At 41.3% G+C, this 27,470-nt stretch overlaps 6 protein-coding genes across 6 annotated transcripts; 3 read left to right on the forward strand and 3 right to left on the reverse strand.

The window, feature by feature from the left end:
* Positions 1-2,501: 2,501 nt before the first annotated feature.
* Positions 2,502-4,677, forward strand: HO133_007982 (uncharacterized protein; the record flags this gene model as incomplete). The annotated part of the gene is made up of 6 exons (XM_037298850.1): positions 2,502-2,707; positions 2,767-3,094; positions 3,152-3,379; positions 3,470-3,790; positions 3,838-4,083; positions 4,168-4,677. 6 exons carry the CDS (start codon positions 2,502-2,504, stop codon positions 4,675-4,677), a joined length of 1,839 nt encoding a protein of 612 aa, XP_037156186.1.
* A 1,666-nt stretch (positions 4,678-6,343) lies between these two features.
* On the reverse strand, positions 6,344-6,853 carry HO133_007983 (uncharacterized protein; the record flags this gene model as incomplete). The annotated part of the gene is made up of 2 exons (XM_037298851.1): positions 6,344-6,529; positions 6,590-6,853. 2 exons carry the CDS (start codon positions 6,851-6,853, stop codon positions 6,344-6,346), a joined length of 450 nt encoding a protein of 149 aa, XP_037156187.1.
* Positions 6,854-8,635: 1,782 nt separating this feature from the next.
* On the reverse strand, positions 8,636-10,487 carry HO133_007984 (uncharacterized protein; the record flags this gene model as incomplete). Its single annotated transcript, XM_037298852.1, has 4 exons — positions 8,636-8,841; positions 8,894-9,725; positions 9,804-10,328; positions 10,398-10,487. The coding sequence occupies 4 exons, from the start codon at positions 10,485-10,487 to the stop codon at positions 8,636-8,638; spliced, it is 1,653 nt and encodes a 550-aa protein (XP_037156188.1).
* A 426-nt stretch (positions 10,488-10,913) lies between these two features.
* HO133_007985 (uncharacterized protein) lies at positions 10,914-14,693 on the forward strand (the record flags this gene model as incomplete). The annotated part of the gene is made up of 1 exon (XM_037298853.1): positions 10,914-14,693. The coding sequence occupies one exon, from the start codon at positions 10,914-10,916 to the stop codon at positions 14,691-14,693; it is 3,780 nt and encodes a 1,259-aa protein (XP_037156189.1).
* Positions 14,694-14,872: 179 nt separating this feature from the next.
* On the reverse strand, positions 14,873-19,355 carry HO133_007986 (uncharacterized protein; the record flags this gene model as incomplete). The annotated part of the gene is made up of 5 exons (XM_037298854.1): positions 14,873-16,825; positions 16,892-17,366; positions 17,825-18,064; positions 18,117-18,944; positions 19,003-19,355. The coding sequence occupies 5 exons, from the start codon at positions 19,353-19,355 to the stop codon at positions 14,873-14,875; spliced, it is 3,849 nt and encodes a 1,282-aa protein (XP_037156190.1).
* A 213-nt stretch (positions 19,356-19,568) lies between these two features.
* HO133_007987 (uncharacterized protein) lies at positions 19,569-22,230 on the forward strand (the record flags this gene model as incomplete). The annotated part of the gene is made up of 5 exons (XM_037298855.1): positions 19,569-19,794; positions 19,848-20,056; positions 20,118-20,490; positions 20,571-20,862; positions 20,919-22,230. The coding sequence occupies 5 exons, from the start codon at positions 19,569-19,571 to the stop codon at positions 22,228-22,230; spliced, it is 2,412 nt and encodes an 803-aa protein (XP_037156191.1).
* Between the last annotated feature and the right edge of the window lie 5,240 nt (positions 22,231-27,470).

Consider the following 27,470-nt stretch of genomic DNA (forward strand, 5'->3'; position numbering starts at 1 on the left):
TAATATAATATTTCTTTTTTTATATATTAAAACTTTTTATATTAGATATATTTTTTTTTAGTAATTTCTTTAATAAATTAAAGTATTTTAAATTATAGAATAAAAAGACTATCGCGTTAATAATAATTTTAAAATATTATAATTTTTTTTAATATAATATTCTTTTTTTAATTATTAAAACTTTTTACGCTAAATATATTTTTTATTTTTTTATTTATAAATAATTTAATTCTTCTCTTATATTTTATATATATTTCTTAACTAATACTTATTATTCTTTATTTAAATTATTTAATAATCTTATTTATATTCTTTAAACTTAATATTATATTCTTTTTCTATTAAATAATATATAATATAAATAAATTATTATTAAAGACTTCTATTTTTATTTAATTTAAATTTATTTAAAAAAAAATATTAGCTTTATAAAGAATATTAATTTTATTATTAATTTTAATCTATTTATAATTTAATAAGATTATAAATAATATTATATTAATAATTAAAATTAACTTCTACGCGAAATATATAGCTATTAAATTAATATTTAAAATTAAATATAAATAAGTTTTAATAATAATTAAATTATTATAGCTAACGCTATTTAAAATATAATCTCTTATTTTAATAATTAACTCTTCTTTCTTAATAGCTATAAAGATATTAATAAAATTATATTTTAGAATATTATATTATAAAGAGTATAAAATAATTTTAAAATAGTTATTACTATAACTTTATCTAATATTATCTTTATTCTTCTTTAAAATAATATTATTACTTATTCTTACTTTAAGATTTCTTTTAATATTATTATTTAATTTAATTATAATATATTAATAAAGTTTAATTTAGCTTAATTATTAAAGATAATTAAATTTATTTTTTAAAATAAGATTTTTATATAAAATCGTTATAATATCGAGATTATTAATTATATATTTTAAGATATTTAAAAGAATTTTACTTCTTTTAATAATATAGTTATATACTTCTATAATAACTTTTATTAAATCTTTTTAATTATTAAGAGTATTAAATTAGATTATATTACTTAAATTATATTAAAAATATTTTATTTTTAAAATTATATTTAAATCTTTAGATTTATAAAGAATATAAAATTTTAAAATTTTAATTTTATTAATTAAGATTAAATTAATATAAAGAAATTTATTTAAAAATTATTAGATATAGATAATAATATTTTAATAAGCTTTAAAAAATAAAAAGTAATTAATTAATTTACTAGCTAGTTACTAGATAACTTTATTATTTAATTAATTAATATTATTTATAATAATTTTAACTTATATTAAATAACTAATTTCTATATATTTAAAATAATTCTTTATACTTTTAATAAGAATATTATTTAATTTAATAATTAAATTTTTAATAAGTTTTTTAAAATTAAAATTATTTATAATAATAAAAATTAAATTATTAATAAAAAAGATAATTTTCTTTTATTTATTAAAATAATAAATATTTTTAAATTAATCTCGCTTTTACTTTATTATTTAAAGTTAAAATAAAATTATATAATAATATTATTAAGAAATTTAAAGTAGTATATAAATTTATATAATAGAATATATTTATAAATTAAATATATTAGATTTAAAATACTTAATTATTATATTTTTAGAGATAAATATAATAATAAATAATATTATATATTATATATTTCTCTAATTTCGTCTAATTTAAATAATCTATATACTCTCTTTTAATATATTTAATTCTTAATTTAATTAATCTTTAATATAATAATTAATAAATTTTAAAGCTAGTTATTATAGTAGATTAATTTATATCTATATTTCGAAATCTTTATTTATAATTAACTATATATAATTTTAAGTCGAGTTATTAATAAAATTAATTTATTAATTATAGTTTTAGATAATTTATTAAGAAGATAATTTATTTAATTAATAAGATATATTAAGAATAAGATTATTAAATAAATACTTTTTTTTTAAATAAGAATATAATTAGTTAATAATTTATAGTAATAGAAATAAATTAAATAAGCTAAATATTATATAAAAAATAAATAAAATTCGATTTAACTTAGAATTAAGATTTTTATTTTCTTTATTAATTTCGTAATAGTAGAAGTAGATTAAAAACGTATAATAAGCGATCAGAGTCTGATTTAACTTAGGGCTAGGGCTAAAATTCGATTTGACTTAGAAAAATTCAAATTCATAAATTTAATTTATAGGCCTTTACTTATAATCTATAGTAAATCGAATTACTTTAAAGGTTATATCTTAGTCTTCTAGATATATTAGTTTTATATATACGCTAAGTAAATTAATTACCCTGGCACACCTAGGCCATAGCTATGTGGCTATAGCCCTCAGCCACATTGTGGCTAATGGCTATAAGCCGTCAAATACAACACCAAGCATTCCAGACGTCTTTGAATACGCTAAATTTGGAAAGGATCTATACTTTCGGGGTGATCTCCCAAAGCTTTAACCAAAATGAGGTTCTTCATCGCGATACACGCCTATTTGGCAGCAGTGATCTCAGCTGCGACCCCAAGCTATAACAGCAAAGCGTTCGATGGTCTCTTAAGCAAACGGCAGAGTACTGTGACTCAGTCGTCCTCCAGCCTTGTCGTGGATCTGGGCTATGCGCAGTACATGGGCGTGTCCAATCTGTCGACTGGGCTAAACACATGGAAAGGGTAAGGAACCATACATACTGTCTGCCATGGGGTCGATTGGTTCACACGAAGAAATCCAGAATTCGCTACGCAGCCCCTCCCACCGGGCCTCTACGTTGGCAGCCTCCCGAAGCACCATCCGTAGACCGCGGCCGAATACTACGAGGAGATACTCTACCACAGAATTGCCCACAAAGCCCAGACGCGCCTATTGCAAGTGGCTTTAATTTCACCGGGAACGAAGACTGCTTGTTCTTAAGCGTGTATGCTCCGCAAAATGTGACTGATCTGCCGGTTTTGGTGTGGATCCATGGTGGTGGCTACGGCCAGGGACAGGGAAACCTGGATATGAGTCCTATCATAAATGCTAATAATAATAAATTTGTCGCTGTGGCTATTCAGTATCGTGTAAGTGCTTCACCCAGTGAGTTTGCTTAAGAAAGCGGGCTGATCATTAATTGACAGCTGGGAGCTTTTGGATTCTTGTCGTCGGATGAGGTCATGCGGTACGGAGCCGTCAATGCCGGCTTACTTGATCAGGCGTTTGCGTTACAGTGGGTCCAGAGTTATATTAGGTTATTCGGCGGAAATGCGAGCCAGGTCACGATCAGTGGGGAAAGTGCTGGAGGCGGGTCTGTTATGTTGCAGTCCATGGCTTATGGTGGCTATCTCGGTGATTCGCTCTTCAGCAATGTCAGTGAGCCCCCGTATGATACTCGGACTCAATTTTAGGAATCACGTCATCGGAGCCAGCATATGGTGTCCTATCTAACCACAAATCAGGTCATTGCTGCATCTCCGTATTTGCCGATGCAGTATGGATACGCCGATTTCGTACCTTCGCAGTCATACTATGCCTTTGCTTCAGCGGTAGGCTGTTTTGGACCACCTGCGTTACCGCAGAGCAACACTAGCGGTTCGATCTTCCAGTGCCTTGTTGGTAAAGACACCGAGACTCTGCAGAATGCCAGCGCCACCATCTCCGGTTCCTCAAGACATGGCACTTGGGCCTTTTTACCTGTGACAGATCATGTTTTCATTCAGCAGCTTCCAAGCCAGCAGTTGCTGAAGAAGCAAGTCAACGGAAACCGTATACTTGTTGGGGTGAGTAGTCATTGTGAAAAGAATGGTTCTCGGCTAACAATCTGCAGAACAACGCGGATGAAGGTCCACTCTTCACTCCACAGGACATAATAACGGAAGAGGATTTCGTAAACCTCCTTCGTAACACCTTCCCCCTCTTCACGGACGATGACATTTCTCGGCTATTGCTTTACTATCCTTCATCCAGTGCCTCGGTTATTATGAGTACATCCAAATTCGCCACGAACGGGAACAGTACACCCACCGCACTGAACGAGAGCACTTATGGTACAGGCCAGCAGCAACGCGCGGACGTGAGCACGATCTTTTTCTTTCTTCGACTTCCCTCTAGTGATGAGTTGCCTCAGTCAATTGTGAGGGTACTAAAGTTCTTGCAGAACGTCTACGCTGAAACAACCTTCGTCTGCCCTTCCTACTGGCTCGCCGAAGCCTTTACAAACAACAACCGTGTAGCTTATAAGTACCAATACTCTGTCATCGGCGCCTCGCACGGCACCGACTTAACGTCCTCCTTCGGTCCTCCAACGCCCAACCAAGGGCCCGACTTCGACAAAGCGTTCATGACCATCTGGGGCAATTTCATCACACAAAACAACCCCTCGATCTCTTCTGCGATAGCAAACGGTGTCAACGGAACGGGCAATGGACTGGCTGCAACGGATTTTCCGGCGTGGAATTTGCGCAATCCGCTGCAACTGAATCTGAATGAGACGGGAGGACAAGCCTATTCGAGCATGAGCTTTGACGTGCAGGCGCCGAATATTACCGAGTTCGAGGAACCCGGGTTAATGAATGATTTCAGTGTCGTGGATGCTTATTCGTGGGAAGGGGGAAGGGGCGTGAGGTGCGATTTCTGGAGAAGTGTTGGATTGATTGTGCCGGAGTGAGTATGTAAACAGCACTGGCTAACAATTGAGTATCCATCCCAGAGGTTGTGTACCAGCTAGTTCTTGGTGGATTTCTGCTCGAGTAAGGGGGAATTAATAGGTCATCTGCCACCTTTAGCATCGGAGATACCACCCATTGACGGCGGAGTGAGTGCATTCGCAATGCATGCCTAACATCTTGCTAGCCGTGAGATACATTTACAGCGTGCTTGCCCATTAATTTGACTCTTCACACACCATGGCAGACTGGCCGACGGAATCCTGGAGGATTGCCCCATGGAAGGACCGACGTCAGCTTTGCAAGGCTGAGGGACTTGATGGCCGAGAGTAGGAGTGAGTATCCTTTGTGAAATTAGGGAACGAATGAAAAGCGAGCGGGTAGCATTGACACTCGAGACTCAAGCCAAACTGGAAAGATAACACACATTTCCGGCAATGTCAGGGTTCGACCTCGAATGGAGGCAAGGCGATCAAAGACCCTTTATTCGTTTCATGGCCAGTTGGATTCAATACTGAGCGTGTCTGTTGTCGAAAGTGCTGTGGGAAGGACCGCCGATCTGTTTCCATCCTCTCAGATTGAGTACGCTTCATTGCCTAATGTCACACACGTGTCTGCCCTGGCAATGTCTCAACGATTGTGAATGTGTTGGAATGGAGACAGGTTCGCGGGACGAGCGGTTGAGCCTGCTTGCCATTCTCATGAGCTTGCTTGCGCGAGGCCCGAGGGTTCTCAGCAAAGTGATCAGGACTGGTATCTTGAGTCTGCAACTCAGCCCTATCATGCGCCCGGTCCATGGATCTGAAAATAATCTCTGTTACAGTAAAGCAGCTATCCTGCGTATAGCGATAGTCTAGCGTTAACGACGTCAGCCGGTGAATTTCATTTTGTACCACCCAGATTAACTGTTAATTCTCTAGCACGATATCGTTAGACTTTGCGGCAGGATTATGCGGCGATTTGTATAATCAAGCTGTATTTTCGCAACGACTACCACTATATTGTGGCGTTGTTCAGGGGAGTACTGGAAGATGAAGAAGATCGCTTCCGCATCATGCCGAGTCTAGGAATTGAGACTCTCAGTCGGATTTTGTGACTTCGCATCAAATCCATGCTCGGCCGATAGAGCTGAGAGAACGGAGCGGTCGACGGTGGCTCAGACCTCATGCGGCGGCTTGTGCTCGTTCATGCGAAAGAAGAGACAACATGAAGAGAATCCAACAGTGTATACGACTTACTCTTTCATTCAGCTGCAGGAAGAGCAGGCTAGACGCCGTGTTAGCGAACGCTCTGGGGCGCAGAGAAAAGGCAGACATTGTGAAGCGGGAAGCGGAAGATTGCTACAGAGTCTGAGTTCAGGATTCGTTGCAGCATTAGGTATCAATGAAGCAGAGAGCGATCTCTATGAGGCAACGTGTGTCTTTTCGATCCTGGCTTCTCCGTTCGAAGCATCAGTTGCTCGAAATCACAGTCACTCCCTCTCTCCATCGCCACCATGCGAAGTTCATCGTCGTTCACGGCCCTAACGTGGCCCTGCTCATATGCCCAATCGTCTACCCATTCCCGCCCAAAGTATCCTCAACCAACACCGACTGACCAAACCCTGAGTGGCCTACGTATCGGTACCTGCTCTCGGCGTAATTGCCAGCTGCCGAAAGCCAAGAGGGTCTAGAAAATCCGGATCAACAGCGCACAAACAAATCCATCCTCCTTTGCCTCCTCCTTTGAGAATATTTTTTTGTGCTTTATGGAATAATTCCGGAGCGCAGCTTTGGAAGGGAAAAGTTTCACCTTTTCCCCGGTCCGATGAGAATCGATGAGGTCGACGAGGTTGACGGAAATTCTCGAGAGTGCCTAGAGGTTGCGGCGAGCTGTTAGCAACGTCACGCCTAGATGGTGAGATAGACGACCCGCCTTTTTACATTGTTTGATAGATGAAGGGGCGGGGGAGACGTAGAGATCTGCACAGAGGGCCTGCCAGCCAGCGAGCTTGTCGCTGGCGTGCCCATAGTGGTGCTCAAATTCCTGTGCAAAGCATTTCTGACGGCTTTGACGATACTTCTTCCCACCCGCCTTCCAACCTCGTTGGAAGCTGAGCCTCTGGAACTCGGCGACTAAGGGAGCGGTCGGATCGTGGTCAAATTCGGGATATTGAGAGAAGAAACTGTCTGAAGACATATTGCGTTAGACGGACAGTCAAGATTGCCGGGAGCGTTCGAAGAAGGAAACGATTCATTGAACGCGTTCATCTCGTACATCAAGAATCATACACGGCGAAACAATCGGTGAAGGAGACTAGACATAGCCTCCCTTGTGCGAATACCAATCGGGGACTTTATAGCGCATGTGTACCACCATCTACAAGCAAGGTAAGTCTGTTCACAATTCTGTCATTGTACCAAGTATCAGCGCGACCCTGCTCAAGGTCCTGATTTAGGGGAGAAGGCACAAATCTGATTCGTGGATGATGGGCCGAAACCGTAGCCATGCGTTTTCGGGAGTCGAATGACAGGGCGTCGATTGCTGCGTGCATTGCGACGGAAACGTGTCCGTGCGCACACACTGTATGACTGCATGGGAGCGTACAGTATCTTGATGCGGTAGGTGGCTATACGGCAATTGGCGTCACCAGGCGTCGCAGAGCAGTTAGTGCAAAGCTGGGTGCAATCAAAATATTCAAACCGGTAGACTTGCATGCTGATCATCGGTTGCTATCTATTTGCTCTAGGTCGTGGCCACGGCTCGAGAGTAGGGGGATTATTCGCAGACGTCTGTGGATTTGACCACTGCATATTCGAGCCATTGCTACATGTGCAGAGTTAGCCCACGCTGTTCATTGGAAGTGAAGAGTGGTGTACACTTGAGACGTGGCTGCCATGTACACCGCAAGCGGCAAGAAAGAGACTCGATCCATTCCCAGCACATCCTTCGTAGCATCTCAATGGTTTCATTAAATTGCGTTGAGACCAGCAGAATGTACTCCCTTTGGTTGAACACTATAATGGGCAACGAAATCGTTACCGGAGTACCACCATCAATGTCACCTTCAAGAAATCACGGACTGCTACTGGACGTGATAAAACTTCAGCGGTCTCAGGGCATCGACTGTCAGTGTCATGTCCCATTCCCTCAGCCTGGTCATCTGTGGCGACCAGCCTTCCGATAAAGGCTCTGTGCCGGAGACAGTTTCGGGAGTCTGTGCCATTGAATTGGCAGAAGGTCTACCCCGCATACTTACATCAGGCCTACGAATGAGATCAAAGTCCTGGTGTTTCACCAACGCAGACTTCATCTCCCTGGAGCTGGTGAAGGATTCTTGAGATGTGGGATCATACTGTTCAAGAGCGGAACTCGGCAGGGCGAGCAGACGGTAAGAACGTTTGTACGTTCCAGGATAATTTTGGTTGTGTGTTCTTTCGATGTGAGCTGTGTGTTTTCCAGACACTCGGCTATGGCTGGGGATAAGATTGATCCATGTTGAATGCCAAAAACCTCAGCTGGCACCACTGCAGGTGGAAGTCGTGATTCGACTTGGATGGTATTGGCGAGAGCTGTTGGTGCAGTGGAGGATGTTAGGATACTTACATATTTCATGAGTGGCCGGTGAGCTGGTTCTGGCATTTCGCTAGTGCTACACAAAGTTCGGACGAGTCACCCCTCAGGAGGCTACAGGTGAATATGATAGCCGCCTATTTGATGAGCCCTTCTAGCTACCTGACACAAGCTATCCTGATATCTGTCTCTCGAATCAGAAGCACAAGACTTTTCCGAGCAGAAGACAATCCTCATCCCTGCTATCCTGTAACAAATGCAAGTCGGATATCATCGCTGTAATGCACACTGATCCATACGCGGATGGAAGACGCTAGAAACGAGGCCACTGGGACCAAAGAAAAGTATCGACGGTTGAAGAAGCGAGTGTACATCCATCTGGGTTTATAGATGAGGTTTTTCAGTCCCTCAATTTACCTCCAGCAGCCTCAGATCAAAGGTGAGCTCCGCATTACCCGGTATCCCTGCCACTCCCTTCTTCCCGTATGCGAGGTCCGCTGGGATGGTGATGCGACGCTCACCGCCTGCTTGCATACCGGCAACACCAATGTCCCAGCCTTTGATGACTGAGCCATCTCCGATGGTGAAGCTGAATACCTTGCCCTTTTTATTCGCTGGTAGTCCGTTAGCATCCGATTCTTTCCGTGGTAAGTAGAGTGCACTTACAGTCAAAGACCTTTCCATCATTGAGCTTTCCGATGTACCTCATGCCCACCTTGCTACCTTTCTTCGCAGCTGGCCCTGTGCCCAACTTCTTGTCATCAATCTTGACCCCTTGCACTGTCTTCATACCAAGGCTAGCTTTGGGCTTTCCTTCTTCTTTCTTCGAGTCGCTCTTGGTCTGGTCTTTGCCGTCCATTTTAGGCGTGTCAGCTGAGCTTGCAGGCCCCTGCTCTAGGTTCTTCGCAAATTGAACCTTCTTGTCCCCCTTTAGCGGGCTGTCTTTGGCTGCGGCCTCCTCCTTTTTTACCTCTTTACTCTCAACAGCTGCCTCGACTGCCTTACCTGCATTGTTCTTCAACTTCTTGAGCTGCTTCTTGCTAAGCTTAGTCTCTCCATTAGCGGTTACCTCTGCTGGCTTGAGAGATTTGGCCATGATATCGTCAAGGCTGACAGGCGCTTCCTTCTCATCACCAGACTCCTCACGAGCGCGCTTGTTCTTGCCTTTCTTTGCCGGCTCCTCCTTCTTGGCAACTTCATCTTTCTTCACCAGTTTTGGCGGCTCTTCCTCGTCTCCAGATGCCACTTCCGTGATTCGAGGGTCCTCAAGAGTATCAAGCTCGTCGCTCTCCTCGTCATCCTCAAGCTCATCTTCATCTGGAGACATGTCGTAGTCATCTTCTTCATCTTCGCCATCGTACAGCTCGTGCTCGTGGTTATGACCGCTGTCGGCTGGGACGACGTAGTTACCGGTTAGGTAGATAGTGTGGGTACCAGAAACTTTAAAGTATGCCGTCTGATCTTCCCCAATTGTCAAGTCAAGAGTCTGCTGGCAGTTCTAAACATGCAGGGTAAGTATAGAACTCAATAAACAGAATTCGAATAACATGAAGAAAACTTCATAATAGTTGCCCACCTTTTCCGGATCTAAAGTACACACAACCACCTCCTCCATTCCATCCACCGAGTCCTCGGTGTCGTCCTCCCCAAGGCTCTCGTCTTCCGAATCGTCAGCCACGGCCTTGCCCTTTCCCTTGTTTGCTTTCGAGTTCTTAGTCAGCCCATTCAACAGGGGAGACTCGTCCAACTCCATCTCGTTTTCGCTATCATTTTGACCTTCCGCTAGAGCGCCCATCATTTGCAGCAGAGCAGCTTCTTTTCGCGCCTTCTTAGTCTTCGATGGATCGCTTGGACCGCCGTTCTTCTCCTCGTCGTCGCTTGAAGACTCATCGTCTTCATCCTCATCGTCAGACTCATGACCTGCCAATAACGCTTTTAGGTATTCTTCTTCCTCATCTGACCCTTCATCAGAGTCTGAATCCTGTCCAGGATTGGCATCATAAACGAGCTTCAAGGTTGCTCTTGGTTTCGTGTCACCATTGACAGTACCGGTGTGTGCAGGCGCAGCGCTTGGATCAATGGCAGCCATCGTAATACGAAACTACATTTGCCATCTTAGCTATCCACTCTCAAATATCAACACTAAGGTAGCTTAAGCTGTAACTCTTACAGTGGCAGGGAAGTCAGCGATCGCTGGGACCATCACATCGCCAGCTGGGACCTTGAGTCCGTAGACTTGGACGGGAAGCAAGCTCGACATTGTGGGCAGTTGAAAAGAGCGGTGTCTGTAAGGGCTTTTTTTAAATGATAAGCTCGATCTTTTGGTTAGATCGGTTATGACACGGTATTATCCTGGCTTGTACTGTACTGGGTGGAAATTCTTGCTATGATATCGTGAAAAATTAATGTAAGAATTCGTGAGAAATTTCGAGCTCCAGGAACTCGAACTTTTCTACCCACTTATTTTCATTATCGGCGTGTGTATCTTAGCGCATAGCCAATTTACGCGACCACGTCACTCTTTGTCACGTTTCTACGGCCCTCGGACATTTTTCACGCCTTTTGCAAATCTGATAATTATTCCATGAGCTCACTATGTGTTTGCTTGGAGACGATGACACTACACTACCCTCGCTCACCCAGGCGAGTACCTCAGAAGCGATAAAGGACGCATCAACCACACAGCATGGGCTCGCGACTGGAGGCAAATTCATCTGCCGTACGCAAGAGAATAGAGAAGCACAAGTTCGAGGATGAAGGGGGAGAAGAGTATGAATCATCCAAATTTGGCGGCTTCAACGATTACTTTCGGAGGAAGAAGATCAAGCTCCAAAATCTCGATGTAAATTTGAGGTCGTCCTCGGCCAACAACCCTCCCGTATTCCGCGGTGTCGTTGCCCACGTCAGTGGCTATACGCAGCCATCGCTCAACGACATACACAAATTGATTGTTACATACGGTGGAGGGTTCATGCAATACCTCGATGGCAAGACCACGGTTACCCATATCATTGCCAGCACCCTTACGCCAAAGAAGAAGATCGAATTTCAGAAATACCGCATCGTCAAGCCAGCGTGGGTCACGGATAGTATCGAAGCTGGCAAACTACTTCCGTGGGATGCCTACAGGGTTGTAGATGAAGGGGTTGGGCAGCGTGTGCTGGGCTTTGACAACGGGAATGTCATAAGTCAAGTCAACAATCTGGAAAGGGGATACAAAGATCAAACAGAGACGAGCTGGTACACTGGACAAGTGCGGGATGTGGCAAATGAGCTCGACTCACGTGGACCAGAACGTCATTACCCCAGCAGCCAATCACCTTTGGATGCCAGGAATACATATGGGGAGAGGCGGAACGCTGGATACGTTAGGGCAGATCCGGCCGACGATATTCTAGACGATGGTGTTCCTTCCTCCGACTCTCCCGAAGGCGTCGAGGGCGAAGAACTAGACCCCAGCAATTTCCCAGCCGCGGATCAAACTTTCACTGAATCGCAAGACAACAACGCTCGCGAGCTGGCTTCTGAAGGGTCGGCCAAAAATAGCCGTGGCGCGCCTCCTGAGTCCTCGCTCGATGGGCCAACGACTCCAGAAAGATTGTCATTGAAAGCTGACAACGATATGTCCACTGGAGTTGTATCACCACGTACAGAAGCTAAGATGTTTGCTGTGGAGAACTTCAGCTCCAAAGATTTCGCGCCGGACGAAGACAACGTACCCGAAACCAACTCATACCGGCGGTCTGCTTCCCAGGAATTCACCTTCGAGGAAACTCTGCACACCCTCGAGCCTGCTACTGAGGAATACGCTGCTCCTAATGAGCCAGATTTCGAAGCCTCTCCTCCTCAGAAGCCCAGCGCTGACAATGGTACCACACCTACGAAGCCTACCGCCGAGGAACACAACGCCCAGCTATTGGCTGACCCAAGAGTATGGAAGTCCACCGTTGTAAATCCGGGATTCCTGAAACAGTACTATGAAGAGTCTAGGTTGCATCACCTGTCGGCTTGGAAGGCTGAACTGAAGTCACAGATGCAAAAGATGGCTGCCGAGAAAACATCGTCTCAGAGATCGCGCGAAAAGCGTGTGCCAGGTGCAAGGCGATACATCCTTCATGTGGATTTTGACAGCTTTTTCGCCGCAGTGTCATTGAAGCAATTTCCCCAATATGTTGACAGACCTGTTGTGATAGCCCACGGCGGTGGTTCAGGCTCTGAGATCGCCAGCTGCAATTACCCGGCACGAAAATTTGGTGTCAAGAACGGTATGTGGATGAAACATGCCCAGAAGATGTGCCCAGATCTCAAGGTTCTACCGTACGACTTCCCGGCTTATGAAGACGCCAGCCGGAACTTTTATGCCGCTGTCATGGATACTGGTGGAGTTGTGCAAAGCGTGAGTGTAGATGAAGCTCTGGTAGATGTCAGTGCCCGGTGTATAGCAGCCGGCGGTCATGAGGGTAAGGGTATTCACGAAGGGAGCATCTGGCGTGAGCAGGCCGAAGCCGACGAGATCGCAACCAAACTGCGGGAGGAGATCAAAGAAAGGACAGGTTGCGCAGTCTCTGTCGGTATCGGAGGTAACATCTTGCTGGCGAAAGTCGCTCTGCGGAAAGCCAAACCCGCAGGTCAATATCAGATAAAGCCCGAAGAGGTCTTGGACTTCTTAGGCGGCCTCACAGTACAAGAATTACCCGGAGTTGCTTATAGCATCGGTGGTAAATTAGAAGAGATCGGTGTCAGGTTTGTGAAGGATGTACGAGAGCTCTCAAAAGAGAAGATGGTTACCACCCTGGGACCTAAAACGGGCGAGAAGATTTGGGACTACGCTCGCGGCATTGATCGAACCGAGGTTGGAGATCAAGTAATCCGCAAGTCGGTCTCAGCAGAGGTCAATTGGGGCATACGCTTTGTCACTCAAGAGCAGGCGGATGAATTCGTCCACAGCCTATGCGAAGAGCTACACAAACGCTTGCTGAACGAAGGACTCAAAGGACGGCAGCTAACGATGAAGATCATGAGGCGTGCAGCCGATGCTCCTTTGGATCCACCTAAGCATCTCGGACACGGCAAATGTGATACATTCAACAAGAGTCTGATACTTGGCGTCGCTACGAATGACAAGGATATAATTGGCCGAGAAGCCATCTCTATCATGCGTGGCTTTGGTTTCTCACCAGGAGAACTGCGAGGCATTGGCATCCAGATGCAAAGACTGGAACAGCTCAAAGGCGACAATCCACAAGATAGTAGCCAGAGACGGCTTCAATTCAAGGCATCAAACACTCCGAAGCGTCCGCTACCTAAAGACAATTTCATTGTGGATGATATAGATAGCCCCCAAAAGCCCAAGGTACAACCTCCAGCACACCCCGCTGCTACATTTGCAAAGGAGACGTCCCCGACCCCAAACGGCAAGCCCCGCATGCCTCTGAACACCTTAGGGACTCAATTCGTACTTCCCACGCAGGTGGACCCAGTGGTACTCGCCGAACTCCCTTCAGACATTCGATCGAAGCTACTAGGCAAGCAGACTGCTCCGAAACCAAACCAGTCTCGGGACGCGACACCTGCACTCAGATCTCGCTCAGGCACTCCCACTCTCCCCCCGGACGCTCTTCCCTCCCAGTCCCAACTCGACCCTGAAACCTTAGACGCACTCCCTGACGATGTCCGCGCCGAGATCCTAGCTTTCCACCATAAATCCCCACACAAGGCCTTGGCCAAAGCAGCTCAAGCTGTACTACCACAGTCACCACGTAAGAATCGTACAACGAAACTTCCCAAAAAGCTCACCACACCCACCAAAAAGCGTGCGGGCTTGTTCTCGCGCGGCGCCAACAAAGCATCTTCTGCCTTCTCAACGCTCACCCAATCCAACTTTGTCGCCAATGCTCGCCCTGGGGCTTCGTCCGCCAAAGTAGGTGGCGCAGAGCTATCAGCAGATATCCCAGACGACTTCCTCTCCGCCCTTCCCGACGACATCCGCCGCGAAGTCCTCGCGCAAGCCCGCCGTGACAGCTTGCAGAAGAAACGTGGCATCGAGTTTACTTCTAACAAAAAGAAGCGACCCCTTAACGCTAAAGGCCACCAACCTACCGGCCAACGCACCCTCACTCTCCCGCCCTGTCCGCCAAAACCGACCTTCACAGCTCAGAAGTTTACTCGGCTGCCCGAGCTACGCGAAGCGATTAGTTCCTGGTTCGAAGAGTTCAGAGATGAGGGGCCGTACGCTGAGGATGTTGATGCATTGATTAAGTATCTAGAGAAAGTGATCGGGGAGGAAGGGGATATGGAAAAAGCGGTCAGTGTGGGGAGGTGGTTGGGGTGGATCGTTGATGAGGGTGTGGGCGATGGTAGTGGGAAGGTGGAAGGGGACAAGGTTTGGAAAGAAGCTGTGAGGAGGGTGCAGGAGGGGGTTCAGTCGGCTGTGGAGGAGAGGGGCCTCGGAAGGGTGGAATTTTGAATGTTGTTGGGGCATGATTATGGTCGAGGCTTGAGATACCCATAACGACGGATATATGCATTACGCCATTCTCTACTGATATAGACAGAGCAACACTCCTACGCACTTTTGCCCTTGTCCGATCCTTCCGATATCCAAGACCCAAAACGACGTCTCGGCCCTCATCCCCACATCCGTCATTACTGACTCAGCCGGATCCCAAAACTTATGGCCACCGCTGCGGCCAGGCCCAGACACAAGAAGCTGGGGCCCCACTTATCATGATATCTGACAGCTCTCCGTCCTCTAATCATCTGTACACGCCAGAGGTAAAGCCCCATGCTGTATAACAAAGCGATACAAGCCACAATCGTAAAGGCCCATGCACTGGCTAGGGATACTGAGTCGCCGAAGTTGAGAAGAGTTGCGGCAATGGAGCCGAGTATGATACTGAATTCTAGCCAAGAGAGGAAGGTACGCTCAGCCGCAAAGTAGACTTTGGGCTCAACCCTCACGGGAACATGGATGCGTTTGCCGCGCGGTGCTTTGAATCTGCGCGCTTCGACGTGGCTAGGCGGCACGTCTCCGAGAGCAGTCAAAGCGGAGCCCGGGATGGGAGTCGGCTTGGGTGCGGGTATGATCTTGGAAAAAGCTGCAGCAATGTAGGAGCCGACCATTGCGATGTGTTGCGTTATGACTTTTCCGCGATAGTGCCAGCCACCTAACTGTTTTGCTTCTTCCATGTCATCCATATCTTCGTCTTCGGAGTCGTAGATGGGGTAGTCGTCAGGGTTATGGGCTAGCGGGGCGGCGGAGATACGTTCTTCGATGTCGAGGGCATTTGGATCCGCGGAGTGCTGTTCCATGGCATAGTGCTCCATAGCGTCGCGCGCCAGGCGGAGGCGGCGGATGCCTTGTTCACTGTCGGCCGATTCAGAGTCTCGGAGAGTGGGGCTGTTTTGGGAGTCTGTCCGCTGTTCTTCTGAAGCTCCTTCCGTCTCGTCGTCGTCTTCTGTATCGTCGTCGATATCTTCGCTGGTAGAGCAATTCGCTGATTGAGCTGGTCGTTCGATGCCGAAGCCGTGGGTAACGGGTTTCCGGATGTCAACATCCATTTGTGGCATCCAGAATGGTAGGAGGTTTATTCGCGTGGGGAACATGGTTGCGGTGCCGTGAATGAATTTGCTGAACTTGGGGACGGCTTCGACGATATGACTGCCTATCAGCTCTCGCACCCATTCTGGTGGATCTTGACCCGCTTGTGTCTGGAGCTTGACCTCAAGTACAGCATATGGAAAGCGTTCGACGTCCTCAGGCGGCAGCTGCGAAAACGGGAAGTCGACACCAATGTCCATCCTCCGCCAATTCTTGCCGGCTCGTTGTTTTCCATCAAGATTATCTTCACGGGTCATGGTCAGCTCCGTGTCCAGGGATATGCGGACTCTGGCATCGCCTGGGAGTTGGAAAGCAGTGCGGTTGTAGAAAGATCTTGTGACTGGCACAAGTCGCCTAGTGATGACTCGATACTGTATCTCTCGGGCCAGCTGTCCCAAGTCCGAGATTTCCTTCTCGCTCTTCTTGCCTTCTTTTCTTGCTTTTTCAAAGATACTTTCCACCTTCATCTTGCCACTTAGGAAGGCGTTTACGTTCTTCTCCTTGAGCGAAAATCGTGCTTTGACTGACTTCTCTCCAGTCCAGTCTTCTCTGTGAGTTTTTCGCTCCACGAAGATTGTCTCTATTTCCATGCCGCCATACCATCGTAGCCGGATCGCTTCTGCACCTTCTGTCTTCTTCAGACGCCCGGTGTACAGCTCCCATGTCTCTGGATTGTCGTAGTAGATTGATGAGATCGCCGAGTCTTTGGCCTCGAACTCTTTATTCGGATTGAAGACTAGCACTGGAAGATGCTTCAATATGATGAGCTTCAACTCTGTAATGTTATCTGGGTGCACCCAGTATTTTGTCGTTTGCCGGACGAAATTTTGTTGGCCTCCTCCCGCTGCACTGTCCCCTTTGATAGGGTCTCCCCTCGTTCGTACAAGATCGTAGAGCTTCGAGAGCTTGACGATGAACGCATCGTAATTGTCTTTAAAAAAGGGTTTGGCTTTCAGCCGTGCAGCGAAGACTGGCTTGAGATGCCACTTTGTTTGTTTCTGGTCTCTGTTATCATGGCCCATTCCATGCCCTGGAACTCAAGTCCCCTGATGCTGGGGACTCACATCATGCTTTTTAATGATTTTTTGAAACCCAGTATAGTTCAGTTGCGTGAACTTAGCCAGATCATGCACATCGGCAATGATATCACTCAAATCCTCTTCGAGTAGCATGAAGTCGTCCTCGGTAGGTACATCCTCCTCTTCCGCATGGCCAGCATTTCCATTCTGTGTAGCCCTCGGCCCCCTCTTGTCCAAGCGCCCAATCACATCATTGACTTCTTTCTCGCTGGCCTTGATCCGTCTCACTATCTCTCCGGACTTGACCCGCTGAAAGGTGAAGACTTTCTCGAGCTCCCCTTCCAACTCTGCAACGAAGGATTTCTCGTCATCTTCAGTCCAGGGTCTCCGCTTTGGGTTGGGATTTTGCGGGCTAGGGTCGTCTTGATAAGGGGTCTTGAGAGCGTCTTTGAGGTCATCATAGGCTATGTAGTAGTAGAAGTAGTCTTTCAATAGCGACGTCCGGAGTTGCTGGCCAAAGCTACGTGGTGGTCGTTAGTATGGTTTTGCTTAAAGGCGGGGCAGTACATACTGCATAGTTTCCGCCCGAGGGTCCGAAGGCTTTTCCGCTAAAAAGGAGGCGTGGATGGAGACGCTTGTAATGAGATAATGTAGAGAAGAAGTGAGAATAGGAGGATGGTCTGAGGGGTAAGGATGGGAGCTAGCTCTGCGAACGATTGACAGGAAGGAAAAAGCAAGCAAGCAAACAAGCAATCAATTCACTCGAGCATTGTGCGGAGACAATTGCCATTGACCAATCAGAGATGACCCACATGTAGCACGTGGGTTTGGCTTGACTTCATTTGATTCAATATAAGGGGACAAATTTGCATAGAATTGTATTGCTGATATGTTTGATCTACCATTCTTACACAGTCTACTTGTACTAGTACTATACAATGAAACCCTCACTAAGGCCGTGCTATGCTAACATCCAACCTCCCTATCCCCCAAGCTGTGGCGAACACTGTCATGATACCAGCGAATATGGTAAACGGCTTTCGATATGCCGCGATGAAAGGGTAGTCGTATGTGACAATCACATGCTTCTCTCGAGCCTCGTCAACCACATTCATAGCCGTCAGCTTTAGCGTTGTCCGGCCTAGTGTGTCCATGAAAGTCTTGTGAGACGAAATCTCGCTGGCCACAACGGGAATTGGGCTCTCGTATAGTACGTTTCTGGGACAGATATCAATACCATAATGACGCGGGGAAAGCCATGAATACTTACGTAGCCCCCTCAGGTAAAATGACTCGCAGATCAACCTTTTCGTATGATACTCCCTCGCCCATTTTTGGACCTTCCAAGAAGGGAACTCTGAGCACATAACCGTCGCCTTTCTTTAATTTCCTCAAGAAGCTTCCCAGACTGGCATCCCAGCCGACCTTGAAGCTGTATTTCCACCCTCCAAACACCGGGTATCGCGGTTTAAGCTCGAGGTTCGCCTCACGAATATTGCTCCTGAAGCGGCTTGTCGAGACATTTCCAATGTCATCGGTAAAGTAAGGGTTCAAGCTTCCCACTTGCAGTGGGAGTGTGAGCATTCTCAATGCGCTTGTGGGTGGGTTATAATGCTGCGTGCGTGCCCATTCCACTCTAGAGAAGTGCCCGGCAAGATGAGCGCCCTTGTTCGTGAGCCAATACCGCTCCTCCGTCGCTAGATTTCCACCCCATTGACTGATTTCAACGTCTCGCTCGAGAAGCGTAGCGTGAGTGATGGGTCTTGTAAACTCATACCGCACGCTGGCTTCTTGCTCCACGCCAGCTGGAGTCTGTTCAAACGGCCCATAGGTGAAGGTCTTCCCCTCGCGCAAAGGCTCAGCGGTGTAGTCTGGAATATCAGCTGTGGAAAACTTGATCTTCGTCTTTTGCTTCTCGGTCAGATAGGCAGAGGGCCAGTAGGTTGAAAAGGTATAATAGAGGTATTGTTTGTCTTGCTGGTTGATGGTGGCTGGAAGAGGGGCGAGGGCGGAGAGAACGTGGTAGCTTATGGAAAGAGTCTGTTGGGTAGATGGCGCCAGAGGACTAGACAAAGTGACGCGATAGAATTGGGTTGGACTAGACAGCCAGCATGAGCCTCAATTGGGGAGAACTAGCTGCATAACAAGCTTCTCACCTATATGGATCATATTCTACGACCTCACTGTGGAAAGCAGCCTTCTCGGGATCCTTCTTGTCCCTGACCTCGAGCCCTCCAACATTGCCAATTGCTTCTGCTTTGAAAGGTATGTAGTATGTGTCCTGCTCTTTTGCGTCTATATTCTCAATGACAACATTGATCGTCTCCCTCACGTAGCCCTTTTCGAGATTGATGTTTCGCAGTAAATTAGCATTTTTAAAGACCTGTGGAGGCTTGAAGTTATCCGGGAGGATCTGATGCGAGGAGAGAGGTGTGGAAAGATTCGCATCTGCTGCAGTAGTGGTAGATATGGAGCACAGGCAAGCTGCAAAGAGGGTCAAAGATCTCATGATCGAATACTCTCCAGACCCATTCGCTCGGGGACGGCGCTCGGGACTTGAGATGGACGTTGATGGAGCTCAGTCGTGTCCTTTTTGCGGTCCTTGGTGGTAGCATTCAGCCCTACAGATCGGAGTTTGGGAAACGCCGACCAACTCGATAAAAGTTTCCCAGACCTGCAAAGAGAAAGCTTTGACAACCTTGCCTAATAAGCAGACGAGCTCATGGCTCGAAACTTTCCATTTCGAACGGCGACCGTCCTTTCTTCTGTCCCTCGCTGTCATCCGGGGATCTCTTCTGTGAGCACAAACGTAGTATTTCAAAATCGAGGTCATGCTCGTTGTAGTGTCCCTCAAGAGAATCCTTTCATCAAGGTTTCCGAGGAAGTCAGAGAAGCCATCGAAACCCAGAAACCGGTGGTGGCTCTCGAGACCACTATCTACACGCACGGTGGATAATCTAGACATAAAGCTGTTCCACGCAAGACCTAACTCAACGAGCAGGCTTTCCATATCCGGAGAACGTCGCCTTAGCTTCGCACCTGGAGTCGATCGTTCGCGTCAATGGAGGAATCCCAGCTACAGTTGGCGTTCTAAATGGCGTTGCTCGTGTTGGACTTCAGGCAGAAGAACTTATTGAACTTACGGCGTCAGCTGGCAAACCTGACACGAAGAAGATTTCAAGAAGAGATCTTGCATTCACATGTGGATTGGTAACACTCCCAATTCAGTGGAGTTATCTGTGAGATCCCATACTTATCGTAGAATTGCAAGGGATTCGCAGGCCGAAGGCTTAATGGAGGTACTACAGTATCTGGTACTATGGTCCTTGCCCACTTAGCTGCAATCAAGGTCTTCGCCACGGGGGGCCTTGGTGGTGTGCATAGTGGCGGTGAAAGCTCCATGGACATCAGTGCAGATCTTACCGAGCTAGGTCGTACCAGGATGGCTGTGGTAAGCAGTGGATGTAAAAGCTTTCTTGACATACCGCGAACGCTGGAGTACCTTGAAACCCAAGGAGTCTGTGTAGCCACTTTCGCAGATGGTCGTGACGGAAACGTTGATTTTCCGGCATTCTGGACAAGGGACAGCGGCAGTCGAAGTCCGTTAACCATCGAGAACGAAAAAGAAGCCGCGGCTATGATATGTGAGTGGATACACCTCCGCCCCCAGTTCCTCGCACTTGCGTGTTGTTGAAGGTGCAGCTCTGAGTCAACCTCTTGCTAGATGCGCAGCAAGGGTTGTCTCTCACATCCGGCCTTCTCTTTGCGAATCCAATCCCTGCTGAGTATTCGATCGCGAAGAAGGAGATGGGTAGCATCATTGCGCAAGCACTCCGGGATGCAAGAAAATCCGGGTCGGTGGGTAGCGAGAACACCCCCTTCGTGCTAGAGCGAATTCGCGAAATCACAAAGGGAGAATCGATCACAGCGAACAAGGCTTTGGTCGAGGCCAACGTTGCTCGTGGCACAAAAGTAGCTGTTCACCTATCGAACCTGGAACAGAGAAGACAGGATTGGTGAGAGCATAGCCATGAATCGGCGAAGATCTCCAGCTAAAAGCCGGACTTTTCAGGACTACTAGACCTCCTGTCGTTGACAGGAGGGCTAGCCAATTGGTGGATGCTCCTGCTGCAGAAGCTGCACGGTCACTGAAAGCCTCCTCTAATTTCATGGGCACAGCCTTCTCGCACACCAGTACAGTAGACGTCGTTGTTGCTGGCAGCTTGGCAATAGACCTATCTTGTGACTACATTCCGCCGCCTTCTGCGGATTTGTCAAGCCAGCCGCAGCTCCATACGTCCAATCCAGCTTCTATCACTCAAACCTTAGGTGGCGTCGGCCAGAATGTCGCAACTGCTCTACACTATCTTAGGTCTTCGGTACGCCTCTGTAGTAGCGTTGCAGACGACGTAGCCGGTTCTACCGCCATCAATCTCCTGGCTGAACGAGGTTTACAGACCGTTGGGGTCCAGACAAGGGGTTCAAGATCCCACACGGCGCAGTATGTTGCAGTCAACGATGCGCAGAAGCACATGTTGTTAGCAATGGCAGATATGAACATATTAGAAGATACAAGTGGGGACTTCGATTCCCTCTGGAAACCTCACTTTGACGCTTGCAAGCCGAAATGGCTTGTAGTTGATGCAAATTGGCACTCCAACACACTTCGAAAATGGCTCGACACAGCTAAAGCTGCTGGAGCAAAGGTTGCATTTGAGCCAGTCTCTGCAGCAAAGTCAAGGAGGGCGTTCCCAGCGAGCCTTCAAACCGATGCTAGCTTGGCGGCGGTGCCGAATCATTCGATCAGTCTGGCTACGCCCAATGCCCTAGAGTTGTCTTCAATGCACGATGCTGCGTGCGACGCTGGTCTTTTCGATCGAGAAGACTGGTGGCGCATGATTGATTCTATAGGACTATCGAGTTCAGGATCCCGAGAAAAGCTTGTGTCCTTAACAAACAATTTACTGGTCGATCAAGGAGCTCCACAGCAAAGCATTCGTCTATTGCCGTTCATTCCTTGCATTTTAACTACACTGGGTGAGCATGGAGTCCTCATGACCCAGATGCTTCGGCCGGGAGATGATCGCTTGACATCGCCTGATGCTGCACCTTATGTTCTTTCTCGTTCGACTGATGGCAATAATGTTATTGGTGGGGTCTACATGCGGCTATTCCCACCTGTGGAGACTGTGTCGAGCGATCAGGTTGTTAGCGTCAATGGTGTTGGTGACACCTTTCTAGGTGTGCTAATAGCCGGTCTTACAATAGAGAAGCCTAGAGACGTAGTGGATTTAGTTAACATCGCGCAAAGAGGGAGTGTGATGACATTGAAAAGCAAGGAAGCTGTCAGCCCGCAACTCTCGATGCTGCAAAGCTCTCTCTAGATGTCACGGTTCCAATGACCTTACTTACTGACCTTACTTGTGTTATGGCCCAATTGGGCTTAGCGTATTAAGGCCTTTCGGCCTTTCTACCTTGCTGTGAAACCCACACTTATAATAATCCTACATAGATAGTATTCTCTTCATACTACAATACAGAGTTACCACACACATCATTGAGTCCCTGATATAATACTATCTATCTTTCTTCTGGAGCGATAGCGACCTACTTACTAGTTATACTAAACGTGTAATTAAGAAGAGAGTATATTATTAAGAAGTTAGTAGTCATAGCTGAAGAAGCTTACTACTCGAAAGATTATTTAAAAGAAAGTTTTTTATTTATATAAAGGCTAATCTAGCTAGATTAAATAAGAATTTAAAGAAAATAAATATCTTTAATATATTAAAAGGAATAGACTCTAGATTAAACCTCCTCCGTACTTCTATTAGCTTAATATTAGCTATAAACTCCTTAATTCTAAATCTAGATAATATTTAAAGTTAAATTATTATAAGTAAATTATAAATATAATATCGTTTAGAAGAACTTAAGAATTTTAATAAGAAGGTTCTAAATATTAGTAAAGCTAGATTATTCGTATAATGTAAGAGAAAGTATTCTATTATTAGAAGATATACTATTAAACTTAATTTAAGTTATATTAAAGTGTAATTTACGAATATTATCGAAGAAGAGTTAATTATAATCTTTGCCTTTATTATTAACTCGCAGGATTTTATAAAAAGTGCTATTAAAACTTCTAATATTTAATATAATAAATTAAAGATATTAATAGAAAGCTTTCGAACTACTAATTATAATATTAAGATACTTTAATAATAAAATAAAGAACTTAACTATAATATCGCTTAAGCTAAGATAAAGATATTAATAATTATTATCTAGCTAAGTAATAGTAATAATTAATTATTCTATAAGCGAGAAATTAATAATAAACTTCGAGGTTTATATAATAGATATCGTATTAATACTATAGAATTTATTAAAGAAAATAAGAAATTTAAGTAAGACTTAAGATGTAAAGAGTAATAGTTAAAGAAGTAATAATCTTTTATATTAGCTAATTTAGAAAACTTCGATAAGAAAGATATAGAGATTATATCTTATTAGCCGAGTATCTCTATTAATAGCCTCTATCGAAACTTACGCTATACCTCTATTATAAATTACGTAGAGGGTATAGAATTAAATAAACGATACCTTGACGTCTCGAATTTTTATAATATTAATGATTAAGATAAGTGAGATAGCTAATATTAATATCTTAAAGCGAAGTTTAAATAAAGTGCTATAATCTTCTCTATTAAATTTAAAAAAATCGATTATATACGAAATTATTATAAATCTACTATATATAATATTATTAAAATAAGAGTAGATAAAGATATCTTAGACTTATACTAAATTATCTAAGAAATAATTAATAAATTAGATAATATATTCGAAATATATAATAAGATTATTAAATTAAATATTAAGATATTTAATTTTAAATTTAATATAAAAGTAATAGATAAGAAGAAATCGTTTAAGAATTTCTATATATAATTCTCTATAGCTATTACTCTTTTAGAATTTACTAATATCTATAAGATATTTAATTTAAAATAATTAATCTTTATATATCTAAGATATCGAATTTTAGAATAGCCTTTTAGTACTTTTCGAAAATTAATTATTTTCTTATAAGTATTAAATATAAATCTTCGGGCTATTAATAACGCGTTAGATTTAAAAAGTAAGAAAGAGATTAATAAAATTAATAATAGTTATAAAAATTCTATACTCTTAAATAATTAATATAATTCTTTCTCTACTAAAAGAAATAATAATATTACTATCGAAAATTTCTATATATGAGAATATAAATATTCTAAGTTATTAATAAATAAAATTTAAAAAGAAGATAGATATTTTAAATATTTAAAAACTAAATATCGTTTTAGTAATAATAGTACTCTATATAAAAATATAGATTTATTAATAAAAGAATAGATCAATATAATTCTAAAAGCCGTCGGCGTAGAGAAGAACGTTCTTATTAAATTATTATAAGAATTAGAAAATTAAATATCTTTAATTAAGTCGTTATTAGAAACCTAAAAGCCTTATATATAAGAATTAAAGAGTTAGAAATAGAAAAGATACTCGCTTCCGTCTCTCTATCCGCGTATATTATTACTATTAAAATCTCTTTATAGAATAAATATTAATTAGATTTTTATAGAAAAATTATTATATTAATAAAATAAATTAAGATTAATTATCTCTCGAATATTAAAGCTTTAGTATTAAGCTTTATAGATATATCTTTTATTAAAGTAAATAAGCTATTTAAAGTAATATTAATATAATTTTATAGATTACAATTAGTTAATAATAAATCTATTTTTATTTCTAATATTATATATATAGTCTTAATAAAACTTATTTTAGAAGATTATATAAAAGAACTTTAATACTTAATTATCTTATTAAAACGATTTAATATTATTCTAGAGATATTATAGCTAGAATAATATAACTCTTATATATTCTTTAGATTTAAAATTATTATATTTAATTTAGATTACTATATATCTAACTATTTATTATATAATAAATCTATTACTATTTAGAGTAATAATAAATTTTTAAAAAAGGACTTAAATTATATAATAAAGATTATATTTAAAAAAAAGAATATAGTAAAGATCTTCGCTTATATCTTTATTAAGATAACTAAAAAATTAGAGAATTAAGTTATTATTATATAATTCTAAGACTTTAAATAACTTTTTAACTCTATTAATAAGAAAGCGAAGTTTATTACTAATATTACCGCTATTATAATAAAAGATTATAAAAAATTCTTTTATAAACTAAGAAAGAAACCTTTAACTATAAAATAGCTATAAGAATAAATTTTTATAGTATATTATAAATAGCTAGACGTTTAAAACTTAATTAAAATTAATAAACTTCCCTTTTATCGCTCTATTAATTATAAAATATATCTTAAAAAAAAAGTTATTCTACTATCGAAAAAGACTTATAGACTCTTTAAAAACTAGATATTAATTATAAAGAAATATATTAATAAAATATTAAGAAAAGATTATATTAAATTAAGTACTTCTTTCTATATAGTATCTATTCTAATTATAAAGAAATTTAATAAAGGACTTAGACTATACGTAAACTATAGAGCTCTTAATATACTTACTATCTTTAATTAAAATATCTCTCTATTAATTAAAGAGACTCTCGCTAAACTATACGCGGTAAGGATATATAGTAAATTCGATATTATAGTCGCTTTTAACGAAATTAGAGTAAAAAAGGATTACGAAGAAAAAATTATATTTCTTACTCGATATAGTCTATTCGAATATATAGTAATATCTTTCGAGTTATATAATACTCTTACCACTTTTTAGATATTTATTAATAACATCTTACGCGAATATCTAAATATATTCTATACTATCTATCTAGACGATATTCTTATCTATAGTAATATTAAAGATAAGTATATTTAGCACGTAGAAAAGGTGTTAAAAAAACTTCGATAAGCTAATCTCTATCTTAATATTAATAAATATAATTTTTATATTATTAGAGTTAAATATCTAGAATTAATTATTATAATAAAAGAAGTAAAAATAGATATAAAGAAAATTAAGGCTATTACTTAATGAAAGAAATCTAGATATATTAAAGATATATAAATATTTCTAGAATTTACTAATTTCTATTAAAAGTTTATTACGAGATACTCTAAAATCGCTATATCTCTAACGAATTTTATTTATACTTAATAGAAGAAAGACTTTATCTATTTATAAGCTTAAGAATATTCTAAATAACTCGCTTTTAAAACGCTTAAAAAAGCTTTTATTACTACTTTTATACTTATTTACTTTAACTTAAATAAAAAGATATAACTAGAAACGAACGCGTCTAATTTTATAGTTACTATTATTTTATTATAAGAAGATAAAGACGAAGTACTTAAATCTATAATATTTCTCTTTAAAAAGATATCTTCTATAGAGTATAACTACGATATTTATAATAAGAAACTTATAATTATAATATAAATCTTCGAGGAATAGTATTCTAAATTAGCTGATATCTCTATTAAGGATTTTATTAAAGTTATTTTAAATTATAAAAACTTATAATACTTTATATCTTTTAAATAATTTAACTTTCGCTAAGTAAGATAAGCGAAGTTTCTTTTTAAATTTAACTTTTATATTATCTATCGTTTAAGAAAATAAAATATTAAATCTAATAATCTTATTTAATAAGTAAGAGATCTATCTAAAAATGAGAATAACGATTATACTTATTATTAATACTATATAATTCTTAAAAATAATAATCTTAACGAAGATATTAAGAACGCTATATATCTTATTATTATACTTCTAGATAATATAAAAGAAAGTATTATCTCTCTAATTATAATACTATATAAACTTAGCGAATAAAATAATATTAATAATAAGAAGTCTAATAAAGAATTATTATTAAGAGCCTCGATAGAGATTTCTTAAGAGAAATTTATAGAAGAATCGAGAGAAGTCTCTATTACTAATACTTCTAAATTATTATATTAGATAAAAAATACTTATAATCATAATAATATCGCTTAAGAAATTATTTAATTAAAGATATCTAAATAGAGAAAGCTATTACTTAAAATAATTAAGAATAATTTTAAGCTAAAATTAGATAATTATTATTTTTATAATAAACTATTATACGTTAATAATAGATTATATATATTAGATGTTCTCAAATTATAAATTAAGATTATTAGAGATATTTATAACTCTTTACTTAAAGGCCACGCTAATAGATTATTAATTTACGATAGATTAAGTAGATACTACTATTAACTAAGAATAATGAATTTTATTACTCGCTATATTAAGAGCTATTATATTTATAAGAGATTTAAAACTTATAGAAAGAGTAAATAAGATCTATTTAAATTTTTTTTTATTCTTAAATAATATTAATAAGATATTTCTATTAACTTTATTATATTATTATCTATCTATCTCAGATATAGATACTTCTATTAATATATTATAATAGTTATAAATAGACTTAATAAAAAGAAGAAATTCGTTCTTTTAGACTTCTTAAAAGTGAAGATAATAATTTAAACCTTTATCGAATTCATATAGCGAGAGAAAGAATATTTATTTATTATTATCTCCGA

Source organism: Letharia lupina, assembly GCF_014066315.1.
Source record: "Letharia lupina isolate WasteWater1 chromosome Unknown contig_4, whole genome shotgun sequence".
Classification (NCBI taxonomy): Eukaryota; Fungi; Ascomycota; class Lecanoromycetes; order Lecanorales; family Parmeliaceae; genus Letharia; species Letharia lupina.